This window comes from Danio rerio, chromosome 23 (assembly GCF_052040795.2).
Source record: "Danio rerio strain M-AB ecotype USA chromosome 23, GRCz13ab, whole genome shotgun sequence".
Lineage (NCBI taxonomy): Eukaryota > Metazoa > Chordata > Actinopteri > Cypriniformes > Danionidae > Danio > Danio rerio.
This window is the reverse complement of record NC_141043.1, coordinates 12,143,660-12,165,000: the sequence shown is the minus strand read 5'-3', so window position 1 is coordinate 12,165,000 and position 21,341 is coordinate 12,143,660. Positions and strand designations below refer to the sequence as shown.

General features: G+C 35.9%; 2 protein-coding genes across 51 annotated transcripts in view; one reads left to right on the top strand and one right to left on the bottom strand.

The window, feature by feature from the left end:
* LOC147831238 (uncharacterized) overlaps nt 1-21,341 on the bottom strand; it is a 650,544-nt gene that overhangs the window by 93,261 nt on the left and 535,942 nt on the right. The window lies entirely within an intron of this gene.
* The window catches only part of si:dkey-178k16.1, a 151,129-nt gene that overhangs the window by 121,253 nt on the left and 8,535 nt on the right, over nt 1-21,341 (top strand). For 6 of the 50 annotated variants that reach the window (XR_015523230.1, XR_015523227.1, XM_087306651.1 and 3 more), the window contains exons 8-15: nt 3,911-3,998; nt 6,822-6,986; nt 8,027-8,124; nt 10,266-10,441; nt 15,793-15,989; nt 16,466-16,504; nt 17,686-17,721; nt 18,324-18,476. Coding sequence is in view for 39 of the 50 variants with exons in the window: in XM_087306651.1 (XP_087162777.1) it covers nt 3,911-3,998; nt 6,822-6,986; nt 8,027-8,124; nt 10,266-10,441; nt 15,793-15,989; nt 16,466-16,504; nt 17,686-17,721; nt 18,324-18,476 (952 nt within the window). In the remaining 11 variants the exon portion in view is untranslated. Of the gene's footprint in view, nt 1-3,910; nt 3,999-6,821; nt 6,987-8,026; nt 8,125-10,265; nt 10,442-15,792; nt 15,990-16,465; nt 16,505-17,685; nt 17,722-18,323; nt 18,477-19,111; nt 20,330-21,341 lie in introns of all 50 variants that reach the window. The other 44 variants (XR_015523221.1, XR_015523219.1, XM_087306628.1 and 41 more) reach the window with 14 other exon arrangements.

The following is a 21,341-nucleotide window of genomic DNA, read 5'->3' as shown; positions in this document are numbered from 1 at the left end:
GCATGTGGAGGTTGTAGTATGCAGAGCCTGTGGCTGTTTTGTAGCAAACATCAAAGCTTTGAACCTGATGTGAACTGCAAGCGGTAGCCAGTGCAGGGAGATGAAGAGAAGTGTGACGTGTTTTATAAATTGTTTGAAGACCATCATCACGATGAATGACCAGCTAACAGAGTGTTGCAGAAAGCAAGTACCTAGAAAATTACAATTAGTTGCCTGCATTAGTTGTGTAGAAAAGATCGCCAAGTTGAGTTGTAGATGATGAACTTTCATCGATCTGTGTCTGTGTCTAAAATATGTGTCACCATGGGATCAGGGAAAAAAAGAATCTATTTAACAAAGGTAAACAAAGGGTTTCTGAATTTTTTTCAGTGATGTTGTCTAAATAGAAAATAGTATTGGACCAAGGTCTGATCTCTCGGGAACCCCATTAGTTAGTTTTAGATTAGTTTTTAATATATCACCCCTTCAGACAAGGGTTAGGATCAAAGTCCTTTTAAGGCAAACCATTTCACTCGGCGGCCATCTTTGAAATGCCTCTCAGGTGTGTTCGGGCACTTTTTAAAACATTAAGTTCATCAAAATGGTTTACCAAGCTTTCGATTACATTATTTGAAATCACCAATAAAATTAAACATAATCCGTCTCATAAGTTTTGTTTCTAAACGTCTGAATCAAACAAAATTGGCATACTTTTAGGTTGCCCAAGCTAATCCGCATGTGCACTTGAAAGAAATGAAATCACAACACCAACCTGATTTATGGCCATTCTACACATAATCATCCTCTGAATAATGATTGTCTGGTTGCGCTGGTCTTCTGATATAATCCACAACTTGGTCTTGATGGCAAATCACCTCCAAAAATGACAGCAACTCAGTGTTTGTGGGCGTTTGAGTAGTTGCTTTCATGTGATGTGCGTTTGACAGGACGGACTGTACCTTGCGTTCATTTCACACAGATTACAAAATCAAACGACTTTTGTTTCAAGTGCAGTTGCTTCATTTGAAAGCACAGATTTCAAGCTTTATGTGGATGTTTCTTACTTCTGTAAACAAGTATTCGCTGAGATTCAAGTGTGTTTGTTGACCACCTACCTGTTGTAAAAGCATGTCTGGACTCGCAGGAGAAACATCAGTCTATAGCGATCGCTGATTGGCTACTGTACTAGTATGTGAGGTTTCACTCTCCCTATTGACCGTTACACTTTTCCCCATTTAAAACTATACGAGTGACATGTCTTGTGTATTTATAGTCTTTATTTGGCTTTATAGAAAAAGACAATCTTTGTATAGATATTGCTTACAAAATAAATTGTTAAAAAGATGGACTATTTCGACTTGAACATCATGATTTTGCCAAGTACGATGGGATCCTGGATTAACATCTATGTTGATCCTGGAACATTATTTTTGTTCGAAAATGTAATCCATATCTACTCCCTACTCCTAAACCCAACCGTAACTGTAAATGATTCCCAGAATTAGAGAGGAATAATAGTTGGATAACAATCATGTGGAAGTTTACTTAACGTAAACGGTAAACATATTCCTTAATTCTGATTGGCTGATTGGAATGTTGTTCCTGAATCAACATACACTCTCAAAAATAAAGGTACAAGAGCTATCACTGGGGTGGTACCTTTTCAAAAGGAACAAATTTGTCCCTAAAAGGTCGATATTAATACCTCAAGGGTACATATTAGTACCTAAACAGTACAAAAGAGTCCCTCTTAAATTTTTAGGTAGTAATATATACCTTTGAGGTACCAATATGGACCTTTAAGTACAAATGTGTACTCTTTGAAAATGTAGCACCCCAGTGACAGCTTGCGTACCCTTATTTCTCAGAGCGTAGATGTTAGTCCAGAAAGATGTCCTGCTTTGTAAAATCAGGTTGGTGATTTAAACATACTGCAGAAAATAATAATAATAAAAAATAAAAATAATAAAATATTGCCCAGACAAGACAGCTTTGTACCACTGATGTCAATTGGAACCAGAGTCTCTACACTAGTAATAATAAAATTCTTTTAATACTCTAGAAAAAAAAAAAACATCTTTAAAAAAAAGAGCTGTAATTTGACACATTTATACAAAGAAGGTCATCCATCTACCACGGGATAATCAAAATGTTTCCCAAAATGTCCCATAGCTGAATATTAAAACTAATTCAACACAAATAGTAGCTAGCACAGTGTTTATAACGGATTTTATGTAAACTGGGTGTGGGGGACATGATTGTCCATAGATAGTGAGCACTGTTGATTCACTTTAATTTCCAGAAGGCCAAACCATGTTGTTTGTGCATTTGCATCAAAAATACACATAATCTCCACACTGACTACGTTTACATGAACACCAATAATATGATTATAATGCGATTAAGACAATACTCTGATTAAGAGTCGACCATGTAAACAGCGATTTTTGATTCATTTAATCAGATTAAAGTCGTAATCGAACTAAAGAGAAATCGAATTTAGACATGTGGAATATGCAGATTTTAGTCGCATTATAAGTGCATTATAGACATGTAAACACCTTAATCGAATTATTACCCTCATGTAGGGATTTTTGCAGCGTTTTGCGATAGGATAGTCCACACACACACACACACACACACACACACACACACACACACACACACACACACACACGGTTGTTTGACACACTTTGCACCTACCGAGTCAGTGCAGACCACAGACACCTGCCTCATGAAATGCGGAGCTTTTTTTTCTTCCATTCAGCATGCGGTATGAACTTCCATTAAAGCAACTCTTCCAGCCGTTCATAGTTGCATCCAATATCTTGTTTTTTACGGGGCATGCCCGAATGAAAGTGAAAGTGCGAAACCGCAGTTAAAGTTGAAAAACTAATAATGAAACACCTGAAATGATATGAAACTTCTGATAAAATGCGGATAGTGCGGTGATGCAATGACGTTTATCTAAGTATGTGCTATAACATGTAAAACGCGATCATGAAAGAAACATTCAAAAACCAACGCCTGTAAACGCCTGAATCTTATTATTGTCTTAATTTGATTAAAGCATATAATTCAATTACTGATGTCAATGTAAACATAGTCTATTGTTATATTTATTTCAGATGATTACACACAAAAAAAAAGTTCCTGTGAAGTCCTCTAAAAGGTCCTGTGAAGTGCTTTAATAAGTGCATTTTTATTAGATGTTTAAAGTAATCTCAACCGAAACACGAAGAGAGGGACATAGTGTAGCTCCTCCTCCTTTTTTAAAACAGCCACTAGCGTTTTGTTTTATCACAGCTCTGTCAGCGAGAGTGAAGCGTCTTGAAGGAGGCGAGGCATGTCAGATACTAGGGAGCAAATGATTGGTCAAGATTTCATGAGAAACTGAAGTATGAGGTGACATGAATAAAACCGTTGATCTACATAGGCGGAAGTGACAAACTACAAGCTTTACATGTTTATATCAGTTTTATATCTTCTAAACACGAATTTAGTCACTGTTTTGAAGCACATTAGCCTATAGATATTTTAAAAACTAGGATGATGTTGACACCTTTATTATACTGTTTTATATATTCACCATTTTCAGATAATAAAAAAAACTTTTAAAAAAGTTAGTAAGTCTGATATATTTAAACTCATTTAAAAATATAAAAATACTAAATATAAATGACTCTGAAGGTAAGAAAATTACTTATTTAATTACAGATCAAGGGACATGATTAAATACCCTTTTTTGTCACTTAATAATAAAGAACATACACTGCATGATAAATCACACTAACATTAAATTGGCAGCTGTAGTAATGACTGATACTGTTTGCAAGCAGCATAAGCAATCACATATTCAGCTGTGAATGACACATTTTTAAATTAGCCACTCTTGAATTATGATTTGCTCAAAATAATGATGTGTTCTCAGGGGTATGAGTCCTGCAGAGGCTGAAATCAACTTCCTGGAGAATGCCAAGAAACTCTCCATGTATGGCGTTGATCTCCATCATGCTAAGGTATGACGCTGCGAGTTTTGCTTTGAAGTTTGCTAGAAATGCCATGTGTCTTATTTCAGTCTGAACCCACGAGGAAACTTAAAGGTGCAGTAGGTGATTGTTTCTGAAATCAGAAACATTTTTTGTTTTGCTGGTTGAAAGCCTCTTCACATTCCAATAGTGTTGATTAAAGTTAATGATCTAAAGATGTATAAGAAAGATATATAAGATATATAAGAAAGTCTCTTCACATTCCAATAGCATAGATTAAAGTTAATGATCTAAAGATCATATATATATATGCATTTTTAAATTTTGGGTAAGGCATAAAACTAAAAAATCCCATCCCATTTATAAATTAATTATTCACATAATTATCATAAGTAGCCCAAACTGTCTGTCAGCAAATGTAGATTTGCACCACTGCGCATCTCTTTACGCAGATCTGCTGCGTGTTTACAGTTGCGGTAAAATCAAGGGCTAAATAAAAACTTTTTAAAATCCTGAATGAATATTGGAGTTAGTTTTGCACGCTGGAGGAATGACGAGACCATGGATGAAGTATTTATTTTAGACAGGTAATGTTCTGTTTTAAAACTGTTTTAGTCATGCAAAGCTTATGTAGAGTTTGTTGTTATGAATGGACTATATGCACAGAAGTGTTGTTCAGCCACTGAAATCTTCCAGTGAAAGTTTGTTGGGACTGTTTTATTAATTTTTATGAGGGACTTTTTACAGCATTGATAATGTAGATTTTTATTTTGTTTAACAACAAAACATCAGTAAATAACCCTATTTCACCTAGCCTGCTTTACTGAGGTGAAGTTGGTTTTATATTTTTCGTAACCTGTGACGTGCTCCCTATATTGTTTATCATGCTCTGAATATTTGGTCTGAAATAGCATGTAAGTATGGCTTAGTAATAAGTGTAATTCCTGCACCCTGCCGGCCAACTACTAAACACATTTCGAGCAGGTAAATGACTTAAACAAGTGGGTCTGCTGTAATTTTTAAGGTGCAAACATTCACGTTTCAGGAGGCGTGGCTCTGGACGGCAGGGGAGAGACTGTGTTTCAAAGATATTTTGCTAAATGTTTAGCATTTTGGCAGATCACCTACTGCACCTTTAACTATTTCACATTTTGTCAGTGTACAAACTCATATGAGTTCAGTTGTACGAAAATGTACGATTTTAAAAAGTAGGTTTGGCACCAAACCCTACACCTAAACCCAACTGTCATTGGGGGGTAAGAAAATCTGGTCACACTTTACAATAAGGTTCATTAGTTAATGTTAATTAATGCATTAACTAACATGAACAAACAATGAACAATACATTTACTACTGTATTTGTTTATGTTAGTTAACGTTAGTTAATGAAAAAACAGTAGTTCATTGTTAGTTCATGTAAACTCATGGTGCATTAACTAATGTTAACAAGCATGGACTTGGATGTTAATAATGCATTAGTAAATGTTCAATTATGATTAATAAATGCTGTACGTGTGTTGTTCATGATTAGTTCATGTTAGTAAATGCATTAACTAATGAACCTTATTGTAAAGTGTTACTGAAAATCTTACTAAATTGTATGAATTAGATTGTACAGATTCATACGAATTAGCCACTTAATTGAAAAAAGTTACGAACTGCCGTGAGATTGTGTTGCTTATTTTTATTCAAAGGCCATATTTAAATTGAATGCATAAGAATTTGGCAGCTGCTAACTATCATTTTAGAAATACAAAACCCAAGTATAATTTTAATAAAGATTTTTTTTTTTATTTTCATGATGAATAAAGTATCACATTCACCCAAAATATATAGTTTTTTTTTGTACTTAATAAAATTTAAATTTTGTTCATATTTTACAGTATGTGCTTCACTCACTGCAAATTGAATTCTGGTGTGGTCTGAATGAAATCTGAATACAACCACATAAACAAATCTAAACTGACCAAAACTGAAAAGTGAAAAGATGAGACCATAAAACAGACAATGTAAGTTTTTTTTCTGACAAAGGAACTGTTTCTCAGTACAGAAATAGCATTTGTATTACAGACATATCATCCAAGAGCCCATTTTCTCACTGAAGCTAAGCAAGGCCAAGCCTGGCCAGTACCAGGTTGGGAGACCACATGTTAAAACTAGGTTGCTTTTGGAAGTGGTGTTAGTAAGGCCAGCATGAGGTGCTCAATGTGGTCTGTGTGATCTCAAATGCCCTTGAGACGTTAAACCGAGGTCCTGACTCTCTGTGGCCATTAAAAATGGCCTCCTAATCCTCCCATCCACCAAATTGGCTGTATCACTGTTTCTCCACTTCCCCTATAGCTGGTGCGTGGTGAGTGCACTGGTGACATTGTCATGTGGCTGGCATCACATCATCCAAGTGGATGATGCACACTGGTGGTGGTGTGGAGAGACCCCCTCACGACTGTGAAGAGCTTTGGGTGTATGGCCATACACAATAAAATGCCCTATATAAATACTCATTACTTATTATTTCTACTACCAAGTAACATATAAATGTGCATTAAAATAACTTTGACTTTTTCGAAAGCCTTTTTTGCAAGTTAGAAGATATTTATGTCAAAAAAGTATTTCTACTGGCTGATGAAGGCAGATAAACCTATTTATTTTACATGATGGTGTTCATTTGCATTCCATTATCTGGACATAAGATTGTTTTCCCTGCGGTCCATGACCCCATTAGAACAGGCTTGTCATCCATTGTTTTTCATCTTAGGATAAAATCTTAAAAATCATCTGTTATTTGGATACAGTCTGAAACTGAAATGTGACTTAAAGTAAGCATCTGGATTGGTTTGTTTGTATGTTTCAAAGGACTCTGAAGGTATCGACATCATGCTGGGGGTTTGTGCCAGTGGCCTTTTGATCTACAGAGACAGGCTGCGCATCAACCGATTCGCCTGGCCCAAGATCCTCAAAATATCATACAAGAGAAGCAACTTTTACATCAAAATCCGACCTGGAGAGGTAGAGAAAAAGGTCTTTTGAGATTTTCCAGGTTTTTCCTTGTTAGATTCCACTTTTAGATACATGTTCAAGAATGAGCAAGATAAGGATGTCATTTAGAGACTAATGCTGTAGGCGAGAAAAATGGGCGGATAATCTGCATGATATGGTTTTATTAGGAACGAATAGAACATTTTTCCTAGCATTTGAAATCACTATTGAGGCTTTCAAATTACCCTGTGCTCTGAAGACTGATGTGGGTGTTCTCCTACCGCTTTGCACAAAAAGAAATGAAATATTTTTAAGCACTTTTCTAATTACGCCACTTTAAAAAATGTCTTTAATTATGTTTCAACAAACACTAGTTATATTGTTTGAAGTTCTGCTCTTTAGCGTTTGCTAGCTTGCTGAATGTGGAATGGGTGAGGGTTTTAAAACATTAGGCTGAGCTGTGAAATTTTTTTGCCTAGTGGGCAGAGAGAGAGAGAGAGAGAGAAAGAGAGAGAAGCAGAAAATAAGTCGAGATGGGGTTAGACAATTAAATTCTGAAAGAGGGGGAAAAAAGGCAAAATAAGTTGCAGAGGTCTTTATTAGGTGTTAAGGATTCTGCAGTATGCATTTATGGGGCTATTTTCTGTGATGTTTCTCTCACAATAGAATCCTCGTCTTTGTGTATCACAAAAAAGCATGGCATTTCTTTGACTCTCTCGGTTATTTTTGAGGGTCAGTTATGAATTCTTGACAATATCTCAATGCCTTTATTTATGACTCTTCACTTTTCAACATCTTATCAACACAGGCTCCCTTCTGTGGACCTTGAGCTTTTAGATATTAATATTTGCTCTTATTCTTATGCAGTTTCTCTGCAGCATTCTTTTGAAATTCTGCTTTCGTTCTGTTTGGATAAATCAAGGCATCCAGAATTGTGCCCTGTCGGTTGATTTGAGCTTTAGCAGCACACAGATTTTACACCTTGTCAAATCTCCTGTCAAGTAACACGTTACCACTTTGCTTTCCCTTCACACCCCCCCACTTCCTCCCCATCACATGCCCACACTCCCCTGCACTCCCAGTACGAGCAGTTTGAGAGCACCATTGGCTTCAAGCTGCCCAACCACCGTGCCTCTAAGCGCTTGTGGAAGGTCTGCATTGAACACCACACATTTTTCAGGTAGGAGCTTACTGTCCTGCAACCACTGCCACAACACTGTGCACTTTTATTAATTTTTTTACATTTAAGAAAGCATCTTGTTTTGTACCTTCACTGACATAGTTGGAATCTTCACTTGCATTCTGTATTAGCTGGTACCATTGTGTTTGAACACTTTAAGGTTTTGGTCTGGATTTGGAGTTTGGTTATTTAAATTTCCTTGAGATAAACTAATAAAACTTGGCATGGGAAAGATACATTATAAATGAATTATTATATAAAAAATATCTGGATGAACAAAGAGCTAAAAGTAGAATTGACATGGTATTGCTTTTCTATGCTGCAGGCAACTGCTGGACTCAAAGAATCTGAAGAATGATGCTTGTTTTCAGTTTTGCTTTTAGACAGTTTTGATTTGTTTTTGATGTATTTTGTTAAAGTGATAGTTCACACCCATAAATGAAAAGTCTTTCAAAATTCACACACTCTCCTTATGTACCAAACCAGTTTTTTTTTTTTTTTTTTTTTTTTTTTGACCAACACAAAACAATTGATTTCCATAGCACAGGATTTCTTACAATTGATGTCAGTGGTTTTAAACCTTTGAGTGAAAATACAAAGTGAATATACACTACTAAAAAACAAAATGTCTAAATACACTAACAAGACAAAAGTCTTGTCGCCTATCCAAGTCATATGAATAACAAATAATAACTTGACTTCTAGTTGATCATTTGGTATCAGAAGTAGCTTATATGAAAGGCAAAGACCTCTAGATTATGCTTATTTTGCCAAAATAAAATATGATCATGCCTACTATAAGCTTGGAAGACTGCATCTATACATCTCTTCAATGACTCAAATAACTCAATAAAGTCATCTAGAATGGCAAAGAAAGCATTCTTATAGGACTCTCAGAATTCATCAGGATTCTTTGGATTCATCTTCAATGCCTCCTCCTTAATCTTATCACAGATATGCTCAATAATGTTCATGTCTGGTGACTGGGCTAGCCAATCCTGAAGCACCTTGACCTTCTTTGTTTTCAGAAACTTTGATGTGAAGGCTGAAGTATGATAAGGAGTGCTATCCAGCTAAATAATTCGCCTTCTCCTGTGGTTTGTAATGTTATGGCCAACACAAATGTCTTGATACCTCAGGCTGTTGATGTTGCCATCAACTCTGCAGATCACTCGCATGCCCCCATACTAAATGTAACCCCAAACCATGATTTTTCCTTTACTAAATTAAACTGATTTCTTTGAGAATCTTGGGTTCATGTGGGTTTCAGTAGGTCTTAGGCAGAATTTGTGATAACTGGGATGCAGTTCAACAGATGATTTATCAGAAAAGTCTACCTTCTTCTACTTTTTTAAATGATCCACTAGAAGTCAAGTTATTATCTGTTGGTCTTACAACTGGGATCAACAACAAGACTTTTGTCAGGTAGTGTATTGCAGTCACACAGAAATTTAACTACAGATATATCAATATTTTTTTTTTCCCCAAATGTCTCCACTTTTAGAATAACCTCTTTGATTTTTTTTTATTTCACAGGACAAAAACAGATGTATATGGATTAATATAAACATAATTTGCTCTTTTCTTTTTTTCCATCTCATTAAAATTGATGACTTGATTCTTAGAGTAACAGATTTTGGTCTGGATCTGGGCCTACTCTTAATCATAGGGGGATGTAGAGTTGGTTTGGGGTATTAAGAGATTGAGTACTGGTTTTGATTCCAACTTCTTTCATTGATGCCAATAAAAATATCTTACAGATTGGACTCTGACTCAGACTCTGACTGGCCTGGTCCCAAATGGCACAGTTCACATGTATTTGTTTGTCCTGTGGACTTACAATAGCTGCTGTGTGTGCATATCTGTCCGCAACACCATAGGGTGTCCCATTCATCAACTTGACTTCCAGAAGGGTGTTTGCAAGGAACCTCTTTGTGGTCGTTGTGCACCCTCCATGTGCAATTCTGCCAAGACCACAACCCTTCACAGCATACTTCTATAAGCAGTCGTCAAAAAAAAAACATTATTTCACTGCAGACTAAGAGGAAGATAAGATGAGGGTTTAGAGTGCTATTTGAGACAAGCCCATTTTGACATGATACATACTTAAACTCAACATTATTTCTGTTTTTCTCCCATAGGTTGGTCTCTCCTGAGCCTCCCCCAAAAGGTTTTCTTGTGATTGGCTCAAAGTTCCGCTATAGTGGACGAACCCAAGCCCAGAGCCGACAGGCTAGTGCTTTGATTGACAGGCCAGCTCCTCAATTTGAACGATCCATTAGTAGAAGGTACCTGTTGTCCCGCAGCATAGACGGAGGTAAGTTTTCTCTAATAACATGTCTATATCAAAATATAATAATTTACCAAAATCATGTACTAGTACAAATTTTGATCTATTTTAATTATGTAGTGGTAAAGGATTTACCTCAGAATGCATTTGCCATTTCAATGCTTTCACATTCTACCAATGATATTTAGTTTAATACTATTTAATACAAACTTTCCAAAATAAGCACCATTTGACGGAAAGCACTGAACTAAAACACACATTAATTGCAGAAAATTTTAAGACTTGATTTACCTCCATTTTGATTTGATAACTATAAAAGCTGCATGATGAACTTATGTGTAAATAAAATCTAGTGTTTCAATTAAAAAATAACATGGAGAATCAACAAAAGAACATTATTTCCAGTGCCTAAATTTGATATGTCCAAGATCCCAGATTTGTGGTGTTGAGGTGCAGTTACATATACCATTGCTCACAGAAATTTCACAACCATTAAATTTACATTTCAATTAAATTTTAATATTAAAAAAGTTTATTTATAAATTAATTTAGAGAGGATCGCATGCTTATGATTGATCATAGCTGGACCCACATTAACTTATACAGTACATGATCCCCAATCAGATGATTCCTAAGTCACTATACATAACCATAGTCTTCATACAACAGTCATCTTGGTCTTGAACAATCCACCGTCCTACCCTATTCCTCCCCCTTTTTTCCTAGTTTGGGCAGCATGGTGACCCAGTGGTTAGCACTGTTGCCACACGGAAACAAAAAAAAAAAATCACTAATTCCAGTGCTTGCCAGGCCGGTTGGCGTTTCTGTGGAGAGTTTGCATGTTCTCCCCATATTTACGGGGGTTTCCCCTGGGTTCCCTGATTTCATCCCACCGTCCAAAGAAATGCATCATAAGTAAACTGCATTTCGTTGCTTTGTACTTGTACATGTGTTATGACAATAAAGTTGAATCTAATCTAATCTAATCTAATCTAAAAGTAAACTGACTAAACCAAATTGGCACGATAGTCAAGTTCCTTGCCAATAGTATTTTTCCTCGTAAAGCAATTCATTATCAACCACAAATAAGCGGGGGAGTTATTGTGGTTTATCTGAGCTCAATCTCTCCTTTCACCCTGCAACAAGTGGGAGCCCACCCACATCATGCCAAACTAGCCAAATCGATCATCAGCTAAGTGTGAACTCTTGAATGTCTAGCTGTTTCAACTGGATTACTGTAGGTGCGACTGGGAGTTTCATGTGACAACACAAAAAAAAATCTCCATGTACTGTAGGTTTATCTTGTCAGGCTTACAGATGTTAGGGGACTATTGAGAATTGACAATAGATGTTTAATCTTTTTAAAAATTTGTCCAACGTTGTGCTTTTTTGACATCTTTTGGATGCAAAGTATATTTTTCAGGTCATTTAGTTCAGTTTAGTGTAACAGGGGAGGAATGTGTATCTGCAAATAAAATGTTTACCCTGATTGGGATGATTGCTCGACCTTAGGTGTGTCAAAATCTGTTCCTGAGATATATTCAGCTGCAGGCCCGCAGAACCACACACATTTCAGGCGCACACACAATGTAGCACACACAATCTAGGCAAACCATGAATGAATAATGAAAGATTAGTCTTTTATTATTTTTTTTTTCTTGTTTAATGACTACTAACTGCCTTGGAGCATTATCACCACCTACTGAATTTCACAAATATGGCATTCAAGAGTGTTGACTGTTTAGGGTTTCCTATTTCAGTCATTATTTCATTATTGTAACAATCATTTTAACATCTGTGCAGTTTTGAAACTCAAATAATGTACATAAAATAATTAGTTAAACACTTTATTCACATATTCACATACACAAAGAAAACATAACAGACTGTCTTATAGTAGGATTAATTGTAATGAGCTAGTTCAGAATCTTAATCTTGTCATTGTTAAAATCGTTTTGTAGTAAAATAAACAAAAAAAAAAAAAACAAACGATAATGTGTGACATTAAAATGAATTACTATAGTTAATAATTAATTTAAAATTATATAGTTCATACCTGTCAACATTGGTATGTAAAAATAAGGGATATGCCCACCATAATAAGGGATTCCCCCGACCCCCTTAAAAAAATCCCCATTTACTAAATATGCTAAGTTAGAGCTGTTTCATTGTAAATAAACAGTTACATGGTCAGTAATATGTTTTATTATTATTATTATTATTTACAAAATAAAAAATAAATAGTATACATAAGCAGCAAATATATTAGCAAACAGTTCAGCTTATTAAAACGAATAGCTATTGTAATAAAATAGAATCAAATCGCATTAGCCGTATCTTCACTGTATAACATACACATTCTGATTAAAGAGCAACGAATGAATGATTTATTTAGATTTTTTGTTTGATTACATTAAATAATAGGTGTCACTTTAAAAATGCACACATCTAACATTGAAATGAAAGCATTCGACTGCTTTCCTGTTTATGCTCATTTAGGACAAAATTACTTGTATTTGAAAAAAAAAAAACTCACTAAGATCAACATCTTTAGATATTAATATTATTAATTATGTGTATATGTCTTTTTAAACACGCACCTAAATCCCACAGTTTTGCTCCGTTTCAAATCATGAGTACAGAATCCGTTTTGGGAAACAGTGTCTATTTATCAATATGGAGCGCGTCAGCTGACAGTCATGCACCTCTATATGACTGTTTTGAGGATTGCATATGAATGGGAGACGACACTTGTAATGAAAAGGAAGGGAATCGCGCCGTTTTTATGTTTATTTCTAAGTGTTTTCATGCCTAAATAAAGAGAAAGCACAGAACAGACTCAAATTTAAGAGCAAGGGGTTATATGTATTTCCCTTTGAGGTTCGGCGGTATGGGTTGCGTATAGGGAGGCTCGGCTCTTTAATGTTTATTTGACACCCTTCAGAGATCGTGATTAATCGCGATTAATCGTATTTAAAATACTGAAACTTGTAATTTTGGCTATTCAAATGTAAAACTAATGTTAACGCAAGACAAAAACTATTTACATTCAAAATATAATTTATTACAAAAAACAATCAATGCCAATAAAAAAACATTGATTTCCATGTTGGATTCTAAGTGGACTGCAAAAAAATGCCAAAATACAGGCAGATGTATACAGATATGGAAAATGGAAAATTATAATAATAAACTATTGAATACAAACAGTTGCACTCATTGTAAAGTTGTATTTCTGTGAGTTGAGAACATTAATTATAAAGTAGAAACAATTTTGCCTAATCCTCCTTTACATTCATCCAGTTGCGAAGACTAGGAGTATCCCGCAAATGCACAGAGACTCCCGGATGCCCGCAAATGAATGATAATCTCTCGCAAACCCGTCGTTATATACATTGCACACCCCTCTCCACAGCATCCCTCCTAGCTCTTCAGGTATGTCGCGCGCAAGTCACCCCCCACCGTCCTTCAGGTACGTCTCGCGCGCACACACCCCTTCTCAGATACGTCTCTCACTCCACCCCTGACACCCCTCAACGAGCCTGACACAGACACAAAGACAGACACACAACGCGCTGGAGCGACTCCTTTCAGCTTGATCGCGTTCATCAAATTTGCTTAAACTAAGCATTCTAAAGTATTACTGTATTTCACATGGATTCTGACACAACAACGCGAAGCATATGCTTTCGTTGTGTTTAATGAGGAAACACGATAAACTTGGAGGGCTCATGCTGAAAGGCAGAGTAATGCCCTGTCTTTGACAGCTCGCGACTTCACCAGAGACTTTCTGAGTACATTTACATCAGACACCAATACTCGACTTTAATATGATTATGATTAATATAATATGATTATACTCTTATTAAAAGTCTACCATGTAGCCTAAGCAGCGATTTTATTACCTTAAAGGAACACCGAGTCACGAAATGTGGAGGATTTTCTTTCTGTTCGCCATGCGGTATCAACTTACAACAGAAGTCGAAAGTTAAAAATGAAACACCCGAAATTGCTTGAAACTCTGGAGAACCTGTGATGCAACTAATTGTTTTATACTGAAACTTGCCTTAAAAAAGTGTTTCCTTGGTCTTATCCACATTTCTTGCATGTTGAACACACGTCCACCAAAACAGGAAGTAAAAAAAAAAACCCTGCAACTACGTTAATTGCGGAAAAATTTTTAACACGTTTATTATTTAAAATTAATCGCATGCGTTAACGCACTAATTTTGACAGTGCTAATTGCTATATTTGTTGCAACTATAATTACCACAAATTACCAGTACCCTTTTGTTTAAAAACACCATATAACAACATAAAAACAATATATTACTTACTATAAATTGCTACAGTACTTAATGTGGGAAATCATTAATAAAAAAGTTTGTACAAATTTAAGCAAATAAAATGCTATTAAATTGATGGAGTAAAAGATTAATTTAGTGTTAGACATTTATTAAATGTACCATTTCAATTTGGTGATATTATTGGTCCATGAACATTTCCTGCTTGTTATCAAACTATTTGTAACTATTTGTCAATCATAACTTAATGTTAAAAAAGCTCTCATAACGTTTTTTAAAAACACGTGGCTCTTTTTGGATTCTCAGAAGCTATAAAAATTAAAAAGGTAAAAAAGGAAATACGTTGGGACCATTGTTTTTGTTTACACGCCTTAAAATGGTCTATACATATTTGCTATTATTTCCTTCACTATAATGAATGCATTTTATTTAAAATAATTCTGTCCAATTTAAATTGTTGATATATCTCTGAAAATGCGTTAGCAATGCCTTCAAAGGAGTATCTGCTATTGACTCTATCAGATAATAATGAATGATCATCTATGATGACTGATAGAAAACTGTTTAGTCTATTATATTAAATGGCAATCGGAAACAATGTTCCCCATTCGCACGTCTCTATCGCCATATTTGTGAAATAGTATACACTATTGATTATTGAGCTATTTATTGGCTATATATATATATATTTATATATATATATATATATATATATATATATATATATATATATATATATATATATATATATATATATATATATATATATATATAAATATATATATATAAATTGATGACGTTGTCAGAGAATATCTTAATAACATTAACATTCGTTGTAAAATGTGTGTGGTTCTGCAGGTCTGGATATTATTGCCTGAAGTGTCAAAGCCCTGCAAAGTTTAGTGCTAACCCTGCTTAACCACCCTTACCTGTAGGTTTCAAACAGCCTTGAAGGACTCAATTTAGTTTGATCAGGTCTGTTTAATTAAAGCTGAACTGTGCAGAGCTTTGGCCCTCCAGGAACAGAGTTTGACATCTGTGCTCTACATGGTTGCTGCTTTTCATTTTTTTTAGAGTCTGCTTTAGGGGACACCATGGACCGACTCTCTCAGCACACTTCCAGTGAGCCTGTGCCTAGTCTTCCTAGAGATGAGCTGGACCAGGACTACCTAGAGCCCAGTCTAGATCAGGACCTGGACCAAGATCATGAACAAGAAGAAGAACAGCGACTAGAGAGTGACTCCACTCCCTCTAAAACGGTGGAGCTCAAGGTTCTGTGCCCACAGTGGTGTTTAATGTCTTCATTTAGTTGTGTTTTTCCTTTTCTTATAATTTTTGAAGGTATTCCGTGGGAAACAAGCCATTTTAATTTATATGAAGTTCATAATGTATTGGTGGAAATTGTGTAAATGTTCTTCCTAGCATATTTAAACTACTAGACCCACTGACATTATTTAATTAACACCTCCCTTGCCGTCTTCTAATTAATACCGTCTCATACTCCAAGACCTTTTCCTACTTTTGCTTTTCTTTTCTGCCTCTGACTAAATTTCAAAAATATTTCTACGTCTGCTTGTTTTGTTAACATGTCTTTTGAATTTAACTTTTCAACCTCTTTGCAAACCTCCCCTCCTCTCCAATTGCTAATTTCCTCAGTCTAATTCAGATTCTGCACTTTTCCCCGTGCTTCTAACGCTTCACTGCTGTCCTCTAACTATCGCTTCTCTTTTCATCTTCTCGCGGACAGAGGGAGGAGGCAGGTTCTCCTGTAGACTCTAAGACAGAGGTATTTTTAGTGTGACTTATCTGTGTCTAATTGTCTGTCTGTCATTGTCTCAGTTGCACTCTAAATCTGCATACACACTGCTAGCATGGCTTTAGAGTGCAAAAAATAGCAGTGTGATATGCTGTAAGCCACAAGGCAGATCATGTAGTTTTTCAGCCTTTGTGACTCTTCTTGAGATTCAAATGACACTATTGTTTGAAGCGAGATAAGGCCATCTTGGGATAATGGTTATTTGTTAACTATTTAAAAGAAAAATGTTAATTATCTTCATTTGTTTTGTTCTAGACTAAAAATCAATAAGAAATCACTGCCATTTTTGTATTTTTAAAATACATTTTCCTGTTCATATTGTGTGTGATTGATTAGTGCATATTATTGCAAAACAATGTTTGTAATTTTATGTAAAATTGAATAACTTCATCCACTTCTGAAGTTAAGGGAAACTAAAACAGCCAAGTACTCACATATTTTTAACATTTATTTTACTGAAAATTGTATTTATTTAGTTTTAGATAACATAATAAAATTAACATTAAAACAATAAAGGATAGACAAATATATACGAAGTAATAGGTCATGCCCTATATTTCTTTTTTAATAAATATCAGTTTCATTCTGAAATATGACACAAAATTAAAGTTAAACTCCTGCCATTTTGTTTTAACTTTTAAAATATGTTGGGTCTCAATCACTAGCATGCATACATCAATGACAATAATTAGATGTTTTCGGTAAACGGGACGATTTGTCTCATCTTACCACGTAATTAGTTGATTTGTGCTGTAGAGGTTTTGTAGTGATTAGGGATGTCATTGGTGTAATGTTTACATTGCTAAAAAACTATTTCCAGTACATGCCAGTCTGCACCTCATAAGACCTGTATGAATAAGAGACAGCTCAAGAGATTTGTGTCACTGAACTTGATACAGTATGCCATGATCCTCAATGTTTATGTGGCTATTAAAACTTTTAAAACAGTGTATCCTAGGCAGTGACACAAACTTTCACTCTTTGTACTTCCATGGCTAACATCAGCGTCTGTATGACAGTTCCTCTCTCTGTTTGGCTGCCTGCTTTATAAATTCACCCATGCTCTGCCTCTCTGTCTCCACTACCACACTTTGCCTCCGTTCCTCGGCTTGCACCACCATACCCTTCCCCTCACCACCCCTTTATCCCAGTTGGACCAGGACTTGACCCCACGTCCTAAACAGGAGGTACTGTTTCTCATCAACTGCCTGAGCCGTCACTCTCTGTGTTTTAGTTTCTCTCTCGTTTTTTTTAATTGTCTTCTAGTTGAAGTAACTTGACCCAAGATGGCAGTCCATCTGACATCTGTTATCTACACCAGCATGTTTCATGTTTTATGTGCAGCTTTGTTTTGTTGATAAAAATATGTAGTGATTCTTTATGGCATAAAGAAGAGTGTGCAAACTGGATCTGGATATGTTTAATTTACTAAAATCTGCATTACAGTGTTTACACAGTATTTCAAAGTGTTAGACTTAGTTAGGTAAAGAGGAATAATGTGCAATGCAAACTAATCAAACAGATCACTTGATACACTTTAGTGGCATTTGATGTTGGCTTATTGAAGTTTTTAATCATTTCAACATGCAATTCTAACTTTGGGACTAATTCTGGTAAAAGAATAGAACTCAACCAATGATTCTCAAGGGCATATGTTTGCATTCATGTACTTATTATGTACCACAGTTAGATAACATTTGTAAACAGCTGTGAAGGTCACCGGACAGCTTTCACTTAAGTAATTCACTTGAGGTAAGTGGTTCTACCGATTGACTTGTTTGTTTTATAGCAGTTCCTGGATAAACCAGAGGATGTGTTGCAGAAACATCAAGCCAGCATCAATGAGCTGAAAAGAGCGCTGAGGGAGCCCAACAGCAAACTGGTCCACAGAGAAAAACGTCTCTCTGGAGCCTCATCTGGTAGCACTCCGGAGAAAAAATCTGTGAGTAATTGGTACCAGCAAGGGGAAGTATTTTGTGGTGACTTCAAAAACCCAAAAACAGATGCTATGTGATTAGTTTATTTCGGTCTGATACTGTTTTAAGATTCGCAACGAGGATTATTCAGATTTGTGTCAGCACCAGTCTCAGATTTAGTGTGCCAAATGCTTGATTTGTTATTCATGCCCTCTTTTTTATGTGACTAATCTCTCTTTAAGTGGATGCTGTTGAACCATTTCATGTCATGCCTCTGGGTCAAGAGCTAGCAGCAGTTTGAACTTTAATAGAATCTGTATGAAGTGGTTTATTTGAACACAGCATGAATGCATTTTCCTTAATTAGTGTTATAAAGACAATGATATTGCTTGATAATAAAAGCAAATGGCATTTTAAGTACTTAAGTACATTACTGTCTCTCTTTTTTATTTACCTTCAAAACATCCATACAACATTTTACATAAAATTCAACTTGAGATCATTCTTTACCTTCACAGGTCATTAAGATCTTATTTTGCATCATTAGATTTTTCAGATTCATATTGCAAATATAGGCATTATGTCAGTTATATAAGTAACCATAGAGGGTGTGTTGGCACTGACAGGCCATTGAAATTGTATTCACTCTATTGATATATAGGCCTCAGAGGAGTCCCTATTGATTGAGAAGCAAGATGGTTGTCAAAGAGACCTGCCCCTCAGTAAAAAAGACGAAAAGAGCAGGAGTCCTAGAGTAGCTTCATTAGCCACTGGATTCAACAGAGAGACAGATGACAGAGTGAGAGAAAAAAACATCATCAGTGTAGCAAAAAGGACCTCAACAGAAAACATCCTATCACCAGAGAAGCCCCTGAGAAATCGTGCCAAAAGCCCAGCTTTAAGGTACAACCATTTCCAAGGAATCAATTCTTTGGATGAGAAAGCTTATGATAATGGACACTCACATGACAGACCTTTGTCAGAGAATGTCATTCATACAAATGGATGTGATACATATGCAACAGAAAGACTTTGGGGTGACAAAAAGTACATGGGGGTAACCAACATAGAACATGAGACCACAAATCAAGACTTGGCAAGGTACGTAGAGAGGAGCTTTGGAGAGGCTTCTCCAAATGCAGCTATGGACAAATATATGAGAGATCGATATAATGAAAGCAGATGTGAGAGACAATCCTATGAAAAAGAACCAGAGAACACCAGAGCTACATTACTGAAACAAACATCCAAGGCAGATCCTAAGGGCAAAGGCTCAACAATCCAGAGACACGATTCGACTGCAAGTGACACATCACAATCTGAGTTAAAGCGAATTGTCCCATTGAAGCCTGAGAGGTCGAAGAAGTTGAAAGACAGAAAAGGAGCAAAGCTGCAAGGACAACCAAGTGAGAGAAGTATTTCAGGATCATTTGATGAAAGTGAAGGCATCAATTCTAAGGAAGATCAAGTAGTTTTTGAGAATGCCCTGGACACCTTGTCACAGTCCAAAAATTCTGCAACTTTAGAAAGCATTGGAACTTTTGCCAAACAAGACTGGGCAAGTAATTATCACAATTGGGAAACCAGAGAATATATCCGTCAGTCTGTCCAAGACAGGCCCCAATTAAGGGATCTCAAGAACAACATAGACCACAGACTAAGCATTGAACAAGATCAGTTCCTTTTTGACGATCCACTCTTTATGTTTGACTTTCCCACCAATTCAACGTTTCCAGCCTTTGACCAGATTGCCCCTTTATACCCACCTGTAAAATCCCAGAGAGCAAGAGAAACACGTACCAAACCAATCACCAAAAGTGATTCTGGCAACAGTCTTCACAAGAGCTCCGCCATGGAATCTTCCAAGAGGAAATCAGTGGTAACAACTGCTTGATAATCTGCTTGTCACTCACAGGAACTAAAGCATCGCATGAAACGGCACATCCATATCTATAGTTTTGCATAATGCACATGCCAGTAAAACATAAGCAACCTGTTTCTGAGGAGAGATTAAAGTTAGTTTTTTTTTTTTATCTAATCTTAGCATTGACTAATAGTGTGACTTTAATATAACTGCTGTCTGATTGGATGAGGACGTGCCACTTCCTTTTCCTCTCCTTCCTCTGCACAGCTCAACATCTGCTTGCGCATTTGAGATACACTTAGGATCTTCCACATAATCTCCATTGCTTAAGCTTCAGGCTTCTGTTACACTAACTTTCCACTTGACGTGCGGTCCTTCCTTCCAACATTCTTTCTCTGGTTCCTTCTTACCAGGCATGTAGGGAATGGTTGTTGCAAGGAATCATTAGGCCTGTGCACCATACTGTTATGCTTAAATGCCATTTTTGCAAACAAAAATCTGCAAGACGTTCAAAAATGGCCATGGTATTGTTCATGAGAAGGGCTCTGAAAGTTGATTTAACAAGGAATGGTTTTAGCTTACTATTTACAGGATAAAATACCCATCTTCATTCATAAGGATTCTGAATTTATTGTTTGACTTGGAAAAAATATAAATTATTTATTTTGCAACAAACTACAGGGAACCTTGAGGGATGCGAAAGCCCACTGAGCTACGATATTTATACCTGTAGATAACTGCTGTTGTCAAATCAAATACTTTTTTTATTTTACACATTGAAAGAAATTAATTAAAACAAGCTTAAAAAACTATTCTGACAGCAAAACCACCCTTGTAAAACTTCTCTTAGGATATTAGTGATGTCAAATATAAATATAATTAGTGTCAATGATTATATGGCTCTTTTGTGGTAAACAATTGCACCCAGCTCTAATATAGTTTTACTAAAAATAGTTGTGGTGCATTATGCTGTATGCTGTAGTTCGCACTGTTTAGGACTTCTCATTTATATCTGTGTCAGTCAGTA